This window comes from Etheostoma spectabile, chromosome 20, assembly GCF_008692095.1.
Source record: "Etheostoma spectabile isolate EspeVRDwgs_2016 chromosome 20, UIUC_Espe_1.0, whole genome shotgun sequence".
NCBI classification, from domain to species: domain Eukaryota; kingdom Metazoa; phylum Chordata; class Actinopteri; order Perciformes; family Percidae; genus Etheostoma; species Etheostoma spectabile.
The window spans coordinates 4617305-4632034 of NC_045752.1; the positions used below are offsets into that span (position 1 = coordinate 4617305).

Here is a 14730-nt window from a genome sequence, read left to right on the forward strand (position 1 = left end):
GTAAAAACATACTTCAATAAACAAATCCGCAGCTGAGAATAGTCCCCCAACAAATACATCATTTAATCCTGTTTGAGTAATGTTTACTAAAAACTACAATGTCCAATGGTTTTTGGAAATGAGGTAAGATTTTTATGAATAAAAGCATTCACGTGTGACTTGTTTTTAAAGATTTAAGTCTTCAGCAGGAACAAATATGTTTCGGTCTGAGTGCCACGGGCGGCATGGAAATCGGAAAGTATTAAGAGACGCATTGTTTGTTCTTTTTATGGGATTCACAATGATTAAAAATGATTATAATTCGTTAAAGCTCTCGACCTAAACTCAAGTGTTCACTTTCATATTAGGGTTGTTTAATCAATACTTCTGTGGGGACTCTATGAATCCACCCATTTTTAGTTTTTTGAAGATGTAATCGACCTTTCCATTTCCACCTTTTCAGTCACTGTGGGCGATGCGTGAACGTGTCACGGAGGCGCTGACTCACGATGGCTTCAATTACAAGTATGACATCTCGCTTCCGGTGGAACGGATCTATCAGCTGGTGACAGACATGAGGGAGCACCTGGGGGGCCGAGCCAAGCGTGTGGTGGGATACGGGCACGTAGGTAAGACCAGAAGCTGGAAGCTAGCATTACTACTACTACTACTACTAGCTCAGTTAGTAGGGAGTTGGGTGTCCCCACACGGGCCAAAGTGGTGGACTGGTAGCTGGACAGGTGTTAGTTCACCTCCTGGGCACTATTATTGTTATACCTCCAACTCATTCTCCACTCTGAAATACTTTAATGTATACGAAATTACCGAGTTTTTGAGCAAATGTGGTATTTAAGTGAGTTACACGTGCCTCTCTGCAAATTGTCCCTTCATCTCTTTCCATCTGTTTCATCAGGAGATGGAAACCTCCACTTGAACATCACCTCTCCTGCCAAAGACCCTGCTCTTCTCGCTGCCATCGAGCCCTTTGTCTACGAGTGGACGGCCAGCTGTCAGGGCAGCATCAGTGCAGAGCACGGACTGGGCCTGAAGAAGAGGAACTATATCTACTACAGTAAAGCCAGCCAGGCTGTGGCTCTCATGGGTGATATCAAGGCCATGCTGGACCCCAAGGGCATTCTCAACCCATACAAGACTCTTCCAGATAACCTGAAATGACCCTCACTGTCTCTAAGCTGAGAAACACGGGTTAAGTGGGAATGTGTACAGAGCTTATGTTGACCCATTTTAGCTATAAACGTATTGTCATATGGTTTTTGTGTCAGTTTTGCCCTTTTCCTGCTATACCTTTTTCACACATTTAGTGCCGAGCTGCAGGTTTAGCACGCAGTTGCATTGCCATCTGCACAAAGCATCACTTTCAGAATGACTTCAGTACTGTAGCAGTCTCAGGAGGAGTTACAAGTCAAGTTACTGCTAAACGGTAGCAACTACCACTACTACTTACAGTAGAGGTACAGTGGCTAGAATACGTTTACACACCCATGCTAAAGTTGATAAAAAAGAGGAATAAAAAAAAAAAAGAAAAAACATCTTTTGGAAATTGATCAACTCTAGCATGGGCGTGCAAACTTATTTAAGCCAGTGTAGCTGTAGTCCTCCTGCCCACTTTTTATTCCATAGAAAATCAAATTGTATAATATATGAAAAACATAAAACATATCTTTCAGGATTGCTAAGAGGATGTGAATGAATGATCATAATTGACATCTGTAGGCAGTAGATTGCCTTCTAGTAGCTACTAGAGGGCAGACAGCGAGCACAATAATGTCGGCATATGCATAGGTCTTGTGCATTTTAAAAATGTGTCAATATGTAATGTACATATGAATCTGATTGTTTTAAGTTATAAAATTATAAACCTATCATTTAAAAGTTGATTTGTTAAAATGCGGTACATCTTTTTCTCATAATATAGTCTAGCTAACCCTTAGGCAAGTGTGCAGTAAATATGTTATTAAATATAAAATAAGCAACATTTGTTTTCCAAAACAAACCCAGCATTTGTGAACAGTTGTAGCTAAGCAACTGTATCGGTTTCTAAAATGAAACTTGAATAAATTAATTGAATCAATTTTCCAAATGAATGCAGAGTATTTTTGTTGTTATTTAGGCAACTTGTACAGCGTTGCATGCTGGGACATGGAGTTAATGGAAACCTACCGCAACAGAAAACAACTTTACCTCCAACATTTTAAAACCCTGTCAGATCTAGCACAAACAAGCCTTCCTTGATTCCTCTCTGCTTGCACAGAAGAGCAAAGCAGAGAGAATCATATTCTTATTATACGATACAGATTCATGTCTTTTGGCAGGTACTTTATACTACACTATGAGTTTTTAAAGGCATTTTGTTGCCGTACTATACTATGACTTTATGACATACCATACAGTGAGTTTTTTATGACTTTTTTTAAGTACACTTTATGCCAGAAAGCACATACAGATTATGACAAATGAAATAAAGCACATACAGGTTATGACAAAGGAAATATTTAACAGTCAAGTGGTTCTTGAGAGGCAGGTACACACTTTTTTAGCTCATTTCTAGCACCGTGCTTCTTCCAGGCGTTTTCTGCAGTTAAAGTACATGTGTATTGTGTGACTTGTGTGTGGAGTTTGAACGTTTTTCGAAACTTTCTTTAACATCCTATGATTTTTTTATGACTTTTTTCAACATACTATACTTTTATGTTTTTAACACTTTTTTGAGATACTATACTATGACTTTTTAATCATTTTTTTTTTAAATAATATACTATGACTTTTCATCACTTTTATCGAATTACTATACTTAAACTTTTTATCACTTTTTTTTCAAAAAATACTATACTATGACTTTTCTGACATATTATATATTACTTTTTATCACTTTACTTTGACATACTATACTATGACATTTTCCATGAACTTCTACCATTTTGCGACATGTTATACTATGACTTCACTTCCTTTAACATACTATACTATGACTTTTTTATCACTTATCAAAATATTTTACTATGACTTTTTATCACTTTTTTTTACATATACTAAGACCTTTTCCACTTTTTTTGATAGACTGTACTTTTCGACATGTCGTTGACTTTTTTTGGCATGCTCTATTGTGTTTTTTTGACATGACGTTATGACTTTTTTTTTCACAAAACTTTGTGTCAGGTTAAGTAGCTTAGTTTAACAAGAGTTTGACTGGAAGACAAAAGTTTAGGTGTTCAAATCTTATATGTTTAATTGAGTTTTAAATATGACAAAATCCAAAACTCTCCTGTCAGATCACATAAGTTAATATAATAATAATAATAATAACTTTGACTTATACAGCGCCTTTCACAAACCCAAGGAAGTTAAAAGGGGGGGGGGGGGGGGGGGGGGGGGGTTAAGAGATGAAGTTGAGAGGCCAGGAGAGATTAAATTCCATAAGCCTCAGTGAAGAGGTATGTTTAAGATGGGTTTAAAGGTTATACTAGAGGAGCAGCGCGAATGTAAGGGGAAGCTTGTTCCAGAGCGATGGTGCACTGACACGAAGGCTGTCACCAAAGTCAGGCGCTGGAATTAGGGACAGCAAGCAGGTCCTGTCAGAGGAACGCAGGGACCGTGAATGAGTGGTATGGGTGGAGCAGATCTGTTAGGTACTGAGGTGCAGGTCCATGGGAGATTTGTATGTCAGTAGGAGAATTTTATATTAATCGGGACTTAATTGGCAGCCAGTGGAGCTTCTTCAGGATGGGAGTGATGTGAAGACCAGTTTTGTGTGGGGTGAGCAAACTAGCGCAGAGTTCTGGACAACTGGAGTCTGTCAATAGACTTGCTAGGCAGACCAAAAAGGAGACGTTGCAGTAGTCAAGACGGGAGGTGATGAAGGAGTGGATGAGGGTCTCAGCTACAGAAGTGGAAAGCCATTTCGGAGTCTGGAGATGTTCTGAGATGGTAGAAGGCAGTTTTAGTAGTGTTTGATGTGTTTGGAAGGAAAGGGTGGAGTCCATGATGACACCCAGGTTGATATACTAAGTGAAAGTGAGTGTCCAGATCCTACATGGTGCAGTTGGTTTCAAGACCTACTTTACCTGAATGAAGAATTCAAATAGATGAAGAAGGTTGTGTTCATGCTTCTCTACTTCTATTGACCTACAAAATTAGGACTTTTTTCGACATGCTATAGTATGACTTTTTAATCACTTGTCTTCGACTTAGTATACTATACTACACTACATGTTATGTTATGATTTTTTTGACATATAATACTTTGACTTTAGAGATACTATACAATGACTTTTTTATCACTTTTTTTGTTGACGTGCAATAGTATGACTTTTTTCGTAATTTGTATCACTTTTATAGAACTACTGTACCATGACTTGTTTATCATTTATTTCGAGATACTATGCTATGACTTTTTGACAAACAATACAATGACCTTACTTTGACTTACTATACTATTTTTTTCACTTTTTTCAACATATTATATTATGACTTTTTTCGACATACTATACCGTGACTTGTTTCTACCTACTATACTATGACTTTTAATCATATTTTTTCGAAATACTTCACTATGACTTTTTTGACATACTATATACTGCGATGTTTTTATCTTGTTTTTTAATGATGTCCAATAGCATGACATTTTTCGACATACTATACTATGACCTTTTAATCACTTTTATCAAAATACTATACTATGACTTTTTCATTACTTTTTTCCACATGCCATACTACGACTATTTTCAACATACTATGACTTTTTTTATCACCTTTATCAGCATACTATACTATGACATTTTTCAACATACATGAACTTTTAATCACTTTTATCAAAATACTATACTACAACTTTTTTAATCACTTTTATCGAATACTATACCAAACTTTTTTAATCACTTTTTTCAACATACTATGCTATGCTTAATGCTAATCTCCTTTTATTGATGAACAATTGTATAACTTTTTTCGACATACTACACTATGACTTTTTTTCACTTTTTATGACGTACCATGCTTTGACTTTCTATCCCTTTTTTGATAGACTGTACTTTGACTTTAACATTTTTCGACATGTCGTTGACTTTTTTCAACATGGTCTACTATAGTTTTTTTGACATACAATACTATGACTTTTTGTACAAAAACAGCTTTATGTCAGGTTAGGTAGCTTAGTTTGATGAGAGTTTGACTTGAATACAAAAGTTGACAAATCTTAAATGTGTCATTAAGTTTAAGGGTCCAATATACTAAGTAAAAGAGACAAATTGACAAAATTTGACAAAATGTTCAGATCATACAGCATGCAGTTTATTTCAGGACCTACATTATCTGAATAAAGAATTCAAATAGATGAAGTGAAAAGTTGAAAAAGACTGTTAGTCTAAAGGTTGTGTTCATGCTACTCTACTTTTATCAATGTCCAATAGTATGAATTTTTTGCCATACTATACTATGACTTTTTTATCACTTTTTTGACATACAATACAATGATTTTTTTAATCACTTTTCTTCGACTTAGTATACTATGACTTTTTCCGACATACAAAATATTATAGCTTTTAATCATATTTTCAACATTCTATAGTATGAGTTTTTATCACTTTTTTCAACACACTAGGCTATGACTTTTAATCACATTTTTTGACATGCTATATTAGGACTTTTTTTGACATACTATACTGTGACTTTTTATCACTTTTTTTGACATAAAATACTATGACTTTTTATCACTTTTCTTCGACATGCTATATTAGGACTTTTAATGACATACTATACTATGACGACACTATGACTTTTTTTTACGAGAAGAACTTTATCTCAGGTTGAGTAGCTTAGTTTGATGAGAGTTTGACTTGAATGCAAAATGTTGAGTGTTCAAATCTTATTTGTTTCATTAAGGTTCTTTAAGTTGAATAGACAAAACCTGTCAGATCATGTAGTTTATAGTGATGAGAGAATGCTTTGAATAGAATGATTTTTTTGAGATACTATACTATGACTTTTTTCAACATATTATACCATAACTTTTTTTCAAAATACTCTACCATGACTTATTTCTACCTACTATACCATGACTTTTTTCTGACTTTTTTTGACATATTGTACTGTAACTTTTAAGACATACTATACTATGACTTTTATTTACATATTATACTATGAGTTTTTTCAGCATACCGTACTGTGACTTTTTTTGACATACTATACTATGACTTTTAATCATAATTGTTGAAATACTATACTATGACTTTTCATCACTTTTCTTTGACATGCTATACTATGACTTTTTTATCACTTTTTTTCCACGTACAATACCATAACTTTACGATATTCTCTACTATGACTTTTTTGTGACTTTTTTGACACAATATACTATGACTTTTTACTTTTTTTCGACATACTATACTATGACTTTTTTTTTTACATATTATACTATGAGATTTTTCCCCATACTGTACTGTGACTTTTTTCTACCTACTATCCTATGACTTTTAATCATATTTTTGAAATACTATACTTTGACTTTTTTATCACATTTTTCCACATACAATACAATAACCTTCATTCATTTTACTTTGACTTACTACAGCTATACTATGACTTTTTTCACTTTTTTCAACATATTATACCATAACGTTTTTCAAAATACTCTACCATGACTTATTTCTACCTACTGTACTATGACTTCTTTACTTTTGTTGACATACTATACTATGACTTTTAATCATCTTTTTTTGAAATACTATACTATGTGTCCTTTTATCAAAATACTGTACTATGACTTTTTTCACTTTTTTCATCATACTATACTATGACTTTTTTTGACATACTATACTATGACTATTAATCACATTTTTTGAAATACTATAGTATGACTTTATTATCACTTTTCTTAGACATACTGTACTATGACTTTTCATAATATTTGTTGGAATACTATAGCATGACTTTATTATCACTTTTCTTAGACATACTATGACTTTTTTATCACTTTTTTATCACTTTTTTGACATACCATACTATGTGACCTTTTAATCCCTTTTATCAAAATACTGTACTGTGACTTTTTTCACTTTTTTCATCATACTATACTATGACTTTTTTATCACTTTTTTATTGACGTACAATAGTATGACTTTTTTGACATACTATGCTATGACTTTTAATCCTATTTTTGAAGTACTATGGTATGACTTTATTATCACTTTTTTTAGACATACTATACTATGTGACCTTTTAATCATCTTTTTTTAAATACTATAGTATCACTTTATTACCATTTTTTTCGACATACTATACTATGACTTTTTTTAACATATTATACTATGAGATTTTTCCCCATACTGTACTGTGACTTTTTTCTACCTACTATAATATGACTTTTAATCATATTTTTTGAAATACTATACTATGACTTTTTTATCACATTTTTCCACATACAATACGATGACCTTCAATCATTTTACTTTGACTTACTACAGCTATACTATGACTTTTTCGAAATACTCTACCATGACTTATTTCTACCTACTATACTATGACTTTTTTTGACATAGTATACTATGACTTTTTTATGACCTTTTTCGACATACTATACCATGACTTTTTTACATATTACACTATGAGATTTTTCTACATACCATACTGTGACTTTTTTCTACCTACTGTACTATGATCAGTATTAGTATTAATCATATATTTTTTAAATACTATACTATGACTTTTCATCATTTTTTTTGACATGCTATACTAGGACTTTTTGGCAAACTATACCAGGTCTTTTTTATCACTTTCTTATTGACATACAATAGTATGACTTTTTTGACATACTATACTATGACTTTTAATTATATTTTTTGAAATACTATAGTATGACTTTATTATCACTTTTTTTGACATGCTATACTTTGACTTTTTTTTACATACCATACTATGTGACCTTTTATTCACTTTTATCAAAATACTGTGCTATGACTTTTTTCACTTTTTTCATCATACTACACTATGACTTTTTCTACCTACTATCCTATGACTTTTAATCGTATTTTTTGAAATACTATGCTGTGACTTTTTTATCCCTTTTTTCCACATACAATACAATAACCTTCAATCATTTTACTTTGACTTACTATAGCTATACTATGACTTTTTTCACTTTTGTCAATATATTATAAGGTAACTTTTTTTCAAAATGCTCTACCATGACTTATTTCTACCTACTATACTATGACTTCTTTGACTTTTTTTGACATATTGTACTATGACTTTTTTACTTTTTTTGACATAGTACACTATGACGTTTTTCTACCTACTATACTATGACTTTTAATCATATTCTTTGAAACACTATACTATGACTTTTTACTATTACTTTTCTTCAACACGACTTTTTTATCACTTTTATTGACATATTAAACTATGACTTTTTCACTTTTTTCAACATACTAAACTATGTTTTTTTGACATACTATACTATGACTTTTTTCTACCTACTATATTATAACTTTTCATAATATTTTTCAAAATACTGTAATATTACAATAATATTGTAATAATATTTCTTTGACTTACCATTCTATGACTTTTTCTCTTTTTTTTAACATACTATACTATGATGTTTTTTGACCTACTATGACTTTTTTTTATCACTTTTTAACTGACGTACAATAGTATGACTTTTTTGACATACTATACTATGGCTTTATCACACTTTTCAACATACAATACGATGACCTTCAATTACTTTACTTCGACTTATTATAGCTATACTATGACTTTTTTTCACTTTTTTCAATATATTATACTATGACTTTGTCAAATTACTATACCATGACTTATTTCTACCTACTACACTATGACGTTTTTCAACATACTATACTACAAACTTTTTATTACATATAAATGTTTTCAACATACTATACTACGAACTTTTTATTACATATAAATGTTTTCAACATACTATACTACGAACTTTTTATTACATATAAATGTTTTCAACATACTATACTGTGACTTTTTCTACCTACTATACTGTGACTTTTAATCAGATTTTTTGACATACTATACTATGACTTTTTATCACTTTTTTATTGACGTACAATAGTTTGACCTTTTTCACTTTTCTTGGACATGCTATATTAGGACTTTTTTTACTTAATATACTATGGTTTTTATCACCTTTTTCAACATACTATGACTTTTAATGACTTTTTTACTTCTTACAACATACTATGATAGCATTTTTTGGGACATACTTTGACTTTTTAAACACTTTTCTTCTACAAACTATGACTTTAATCAACATACTATATTATGATTATTGGGCAGGCCTGTGCCTTGCATGGCAGCTAAGGACTGTTGCCCTTAGCATTAATTTTAGCTAGGTGAACCTAATAAACTGGCAATTGAGTTGTGGACTGGTAGCTGAAGAGTTTCTAGTTCATCTCCAAGGCAATGCTGAGTTTCCCTGGAGCAAGGCACCGAACCCCTAACTGCTCGGAGCACCTGGCTTTGTCAGCCATTTCCATTTCCCAAGCGGAATTAATAAAGTATATAAATTAAAAACAGTCTGACTAATCATTAGGCAAGAGTGCAGTCAATGTTTTATTACATATAAAAAAACAAAGCAAACCCAGCATCTGTAAACATTTAGGCAACGTTATCATTTTTAAATCTTGAATGAAACAGTTACCAAATTAGTGTTTTTCTTGTTATTTAGGCAACTTGTACAGTATGGCATGACGAATTTAACGGAAGCCCGCCTCGCTAAATAAAAATACTTAACCTCCAATATCTTAAAACATGTCAGCGCTAACAAAGAGCCACAGCAGGTTTATGAAGTGTGCCAGGCAGAGAGGATTATATTGTTCTTATTATAAGATACAGACTAATGCCTTTTGGCAGGTACTAACTGTGTCTCCTACAGGAATCACCAGGATAATTACATCTGTTGTACTTCATCCTGATTTATTCCATTCAACAAACAAGCTTAGCAAGAACAATTCCCTACTTTTTCCCTCTATTGCTTAACAACTCTTTGCTTTCTAGCATCATTAATGACAATATGTGGACAGAAAGTCTAGGAGAGTAAATGCCTATATATGTATACAGTCCATTTCACACACAATCAGCCTTACATGTCCTCAGTAGTTTGGTAGCAGTGGAGATTTCATAAATATCATACTATTTTTAGATTTAAAAAAAAAAAAGAGGATTATTTTGGCTCTTTTCCTTTTGTAAGTGAACATATTTGTGTGGTCTGTAGTGTGTGTCTTTGTAGAATAGGTGGCATGATTTTAATAAAGCTAAGTGAGTAAAACACTTCAGATTGTCTCTGAGCAGAATGACACGGCAACATGCCAAAAACACGGCCTGGGGATCAAAAAAATGAATTGTAAGAGACTGTGTGTGTGTGTGTGTGTGTGTGTGTGTGTGTGTGTGATGTATGGGCGTGTTATATGGGCATTAAAGCATTGTTATGGAGTACTACAATATGCCATCCATGTGCTTCACACTCAGTAACAGTCTACAGTTCAGGTCAGGTCAGGTCGGGCACAATGGTTTGTGTCCTGTAACAAAGGCTGGCTTATTCAGACAGGACAGGTCCAAACGTCTGAGTGGGCTTCCAGTCAGAGAGAGGGATGTCAGTGGAAGGCAACCACATAAGGATGAGGCTGCATGACACTTGAACAACTCTTTCCTCTGGTCTCTCTGTCTGTCCCCTTATCATCCTCGGGTCTCACAATCACTAAGACGATCCCTGACATCAGGCAGTGGGCTCTGAAGTTTCACGGCTCCTTGCCCTTCTCCAGAGAGCTGTGAATCTTGTCCAGGGTTTTCTTGATGCGCAGTGCTGTCAGCCTTGCAGAGGGGTTCTGGTACCAACACTCCTTCATCAGTTTCACCAGAGCAGAGAGAGTCTGAGAGGGAGGGGAGAAACAGAGGACAAAGAGGTTAGGGAAATAAGAGGAGAGTCCTGCAGTGATACACGCACAGTGAGAGGAAACTTTGTGAAAATGTGACTGCAAGAGTTTTTAGATGTATAAGGACATTCTGGGAACTAGCGGGTTAAGGCCATCTCACTTGCATTGGTACAAATCTCTTTTGCCTTGTTTAGCAATTTACAGTTGGGAGATCGTTATTGACATCTTGACATTTTAGGAAACACACTGATGTGGGGATGAAATTAGTCACGTCAAGCTATGGTTGCCAAATTTTGGCTTCTGACAATAAAATTCATAAAATGTCCTAGTATGGCATGCCATAATCATACCATTATGTCTGAAAATAAATGTTGTCATAGTATGTCAGAAAAAAAACTCATAGTACAGTTTGCCATAAAAAAAACATAAATACTTTAGTATGTAAAAAAAGAAACGTCATAGTATCTAAGTAAAATGTCAGAAAAATGAAACAAAGTTTGTAAAGGACGTCAACGTATCAGAAAAATATAGTATATTGTTTGTCATAAAGGAGCTCATAGAATAGTATGTCAGTGGTATATCATGGTATAAAATGCCAGAAAAAAATATTATAGTACATTGTAAAAAAAAAAAATCATGGTATTGTATGCTTTAAAAGTCATATAAAAGTCGTAGTATTAGGGTAGGGGTATTATCATTGGTACAACGATTCTGGAGAAAGCTGCAAGCACCAATACCACAGACCAAGCATTTATTAACAGGCACTGCACTATATGAATTAATAGAGTATAAGATAAAAGAATGAATACTTACAGGATCAGAGAACCAACGATTAGGAATGAAAGGCCTCTGCTGCTCCACACACACCACCTTCCTCATGTCCTCAAAGCTGGGGTCATTTGGCACCTGATCGTAGAACGGAGGCTTGTACTCCTCAACAATGCCTGGAGAGTCAAAATGAGATGATAGAAATGAGTGCAAGTAACAGGAGAAATAGGATGAACCAGTGGTAAATGCTCCCTCCTAACAACAGCCAATTTGAATTTAAAAATCATACATTGGAATATAAGAAATTAGAGGCAATTGTCTATTATGTCACAGTTCTAAAAATGCAACAATGCATGCCACTCACCATTGCTGTATGTGCGTCTTGCTATCTCCCACAGCACCAACCCAAAGGCCCAGATGTCCACCCTCTTATAAGCATCAAAGCAGTCTATCTGAATGGTCTCGTCCAGTACTTCAGGTGCCATGTAACGCTTGGTGCCAACCTTCGGATTGTTGCCAACATCCAGCAGGTTGTCTGCCTGGGAGTGGGTCACAGCCAGCCCTGTAACATGCAGTTACATACACTATTTACAGTACATACAGGGTTTTAGCTGGACTTAAAAAAAGATCTGCGCTGACATAGACATTCTTTCATCAGGAAAAAGATTGACATATATAGAGAGTGTGACAAAGACAAATAGATGGATAGAAGACTGCAACCCAATGTACATGATGATAGTTTCCAAACATTAAAAAAATGCTCAGAAAGAGATGCAGTCGGCATATTTGTTTGATTAACATAATGTATTTTGATGTGTATCATTAAACATAACAATAAGACACCTGAAATATACCAATCTTTCTATGATCAAATACTCTATCTGTGTAAAATGTCTGTTTACCAATGATTAGTAATGCCATAAAAAAGATATTGTCCTGTTAATGCAACTAAAACATCTTCAGCAGCAGACGGCAACAATTAGGTTGGTTTGTCTGAAGCATGAAGTGCTGGACAAAGACCTCTAATATGAAAGGTCAAAAAAATAATAACTAACAGATTAACTGTGGTCAAAGTAGATAAAGGTAAAATAATGGATGACAGACTGACCCAGGTCTGCGATGCAGCAGCGCAGCTCCTTTGTGACCAGGATGTTTTTGCTCTTCAGATCCCGGTGTGCGATGGCCGGTTTCCCCTCAGTGCCAAAGATCTCTGTGTGCAGGTGCACCAGGCCGCACGCTATGGACGCCGCCATCGCCAGGCCCTCTGACGTCTCCACAGCAACTCGTTGCAAGTAGTCATAAAGTGAACCGTTCTCGTGGTAATGGGTGATGAGCCACAGCTGGGTGCTGGAGTTGCGAGAAGTCATGTCTGATGCCATGAAGCCTGGGAGGAGAGACGAGGGGCGGCGAGACACGACATTCAAGATTTAAAAGATCATCAAATTGTGCATAACTTTCTTATTTATTTCCTATTATGCTGGATTGCATTATATTGCACCTCTATGTGCTTTAAGCATAAAGGAGTTAAGACACGAGAATGTTAAAAGGAAGTTGAGATTAAACAGACAAGCTAAGAACACCCCTGCCACGTGCATTCAGCTTGAAAACAAACATGTATTTCAGGAGATTCTAAGTAAAGTTTTTCTACAAGGCAATCCAAACTGCTAAACATAAAAATCCTTAAGTCAAGATATGTCATAAATATGTTCTTGGCAACAATGCTAAAACCATGATCTCTGACAGGATAAAATGCATTGAAAAAAATGGGCAAAATCACATATTTTACCATAACAAAAATGTTTTTGCCCAATCAACCTGTTCCCCCTTTACAATGGTCTAACAAGATCTAAGAAGTTTGTGTGTGACAGACCCACCCAGTATGTTTTCATGTCTTAGCAGCACAGTATTGTAGATCTCCGTCTCTCTGAACCAGGACCTCTCATCTCTCGAGGAGAAGATTTTTACAGCTACGTTCTCCCCCTGCCACTGGCCCCGCCACACCTCTCCGTACCTTCCTTTGCCTGGAAAAAGGAGATCAGAAAAGGAGTAATCTAAAGATGTTTTATGCATTAAGAAATTTGAAAAGTGCTTTTAGGGTATTTTCATATGATTGTATGGCTAAATTCCCACTGCAGCTGAAGAAGTTGATCGGTCTGAAACAGAGCTGATGTTTCCACATTTACAGCACAAAACCACATTTTTCCAATTAAAAACTGGTACAAACTGAACTGCATGGTACAAAACGGGATCTCAAGGCACGTAACCTACATACTTTATTTAAATGCTTGATAAGTTGCCATGATAATGAGAAAACTTTACATCACCAACCTAAGACAAGTGTTATAGTTTTAAACAAAACAACGAGGTGAATTACATGGTTTGTGTTTTGACAGTTGCTTAGCAAGTCAAAAATGATGGGACCTCATATTATTGTTGCCCTCATATCATCAGTTGGACATTGATGTCAAATCTCTATCGATTCACGTTAGAGCCGGACCTATAAAGGATTTTTAAGGCCGATACCAATAAAAATATTTGATTATTTAAAAATATATGCCGATATATATATTTTTTTAAATCCAGAAAAGCGTTACAAAACATAAACAGATTTCCCTAAAATTAGTTATTTGTAGTTATTTATGAGTTCTCAGTAAAATAATATGATAATAATTTGCTTTACTGTCACAACAGAACAGAGGAACATCAAAATATATAAAAAAATAGATCTGATCAAACAAACAAAAACACATTAACAAAAACAATAATCAGTGTTGCCAACAGGGACGTTGTAGAGTGCCCTCTGGTGGACAAACTATGCAATGTTTTTATTTTTTAAATATTAATTTATCAGAATCATTATATCAGAATTATCAGAAATTTTATAGGCCATTATAAATGCCTATACCGATATATATCGGGAAATGCCTGATATTGATCGGGCTCTAATACACGGGTTAGAATAACTATCATCCAACAACACTGGTAGAAACTGCAAACTGAAACTGAGCTAACGCAAGTATTACTGACACTAGGGGTGTGACGAGACGCTTACTCCACGAGACGA

At 34.4% G+C, this 14730-nt stretch overlaps 2 protein-coding genes across 3 annotated transcripts in view; one reads left to right on the top strand and one right to left on the bottom strand.

Annotated features, from left to right (window-relative positions):
- Positions 1-1612, top strand: part of d2hgdh (D-2-hydroxyglutarate dehydrogenase) — a 6147-nt gene extending 4535 nt beyond the window's left edge. Inside the window, exons 9-11 of one of the 2 annotated variants that reach the window (XM_032500090.1) lie at positions 443-608; positions 893-1163; positions 1195-1612. In XM_032500090.1, the coding sequence (XP_032355981.1) occupies positions 443-608; positions 893-1155 (429 nt within the window). In that variant the 3' untranslated portion in view covers positions 1156-1163; positions 1195-1612. Of the gene's footprint in view, positions 1-442; positions 609-892 lie in introns of both variants that reach the window. The other variant, XM_032500089.1, reaches the window with a different exon arrangement.
- Positions 1613-9598: 7986 nt separating this feature from the next.
- The window catches only part of acvr1l (activin A receptor, type 1 like), a 10133-nt gene continuing 5001 nt past the window's right edge, over positions 9599-14730 (bottom strand). The window contains exons 6-10 of the mRNA XM_032500091.1: positions 13541-13687; positions 12775-13050; positions 12031-12228; positions 11712-11842; positions 9599-10895 (exon numbers count right to left, since the gene is read on the bottom strand). Coding sequence (XP_032355982.1) covers positions 10764-10895; positions 11712-11842; positions 12031-12228; positions 12775-13050; positions 13541-13687 — 884 coding nt within the window. The 3' untranslated portion in view covers positions 9599-10763. The remainder of the gene's footprint in view (positions 10896-11711; positions 11843-12030; positions 12229-12774; positions 13051-13540; positions 13688-14730) is intronic.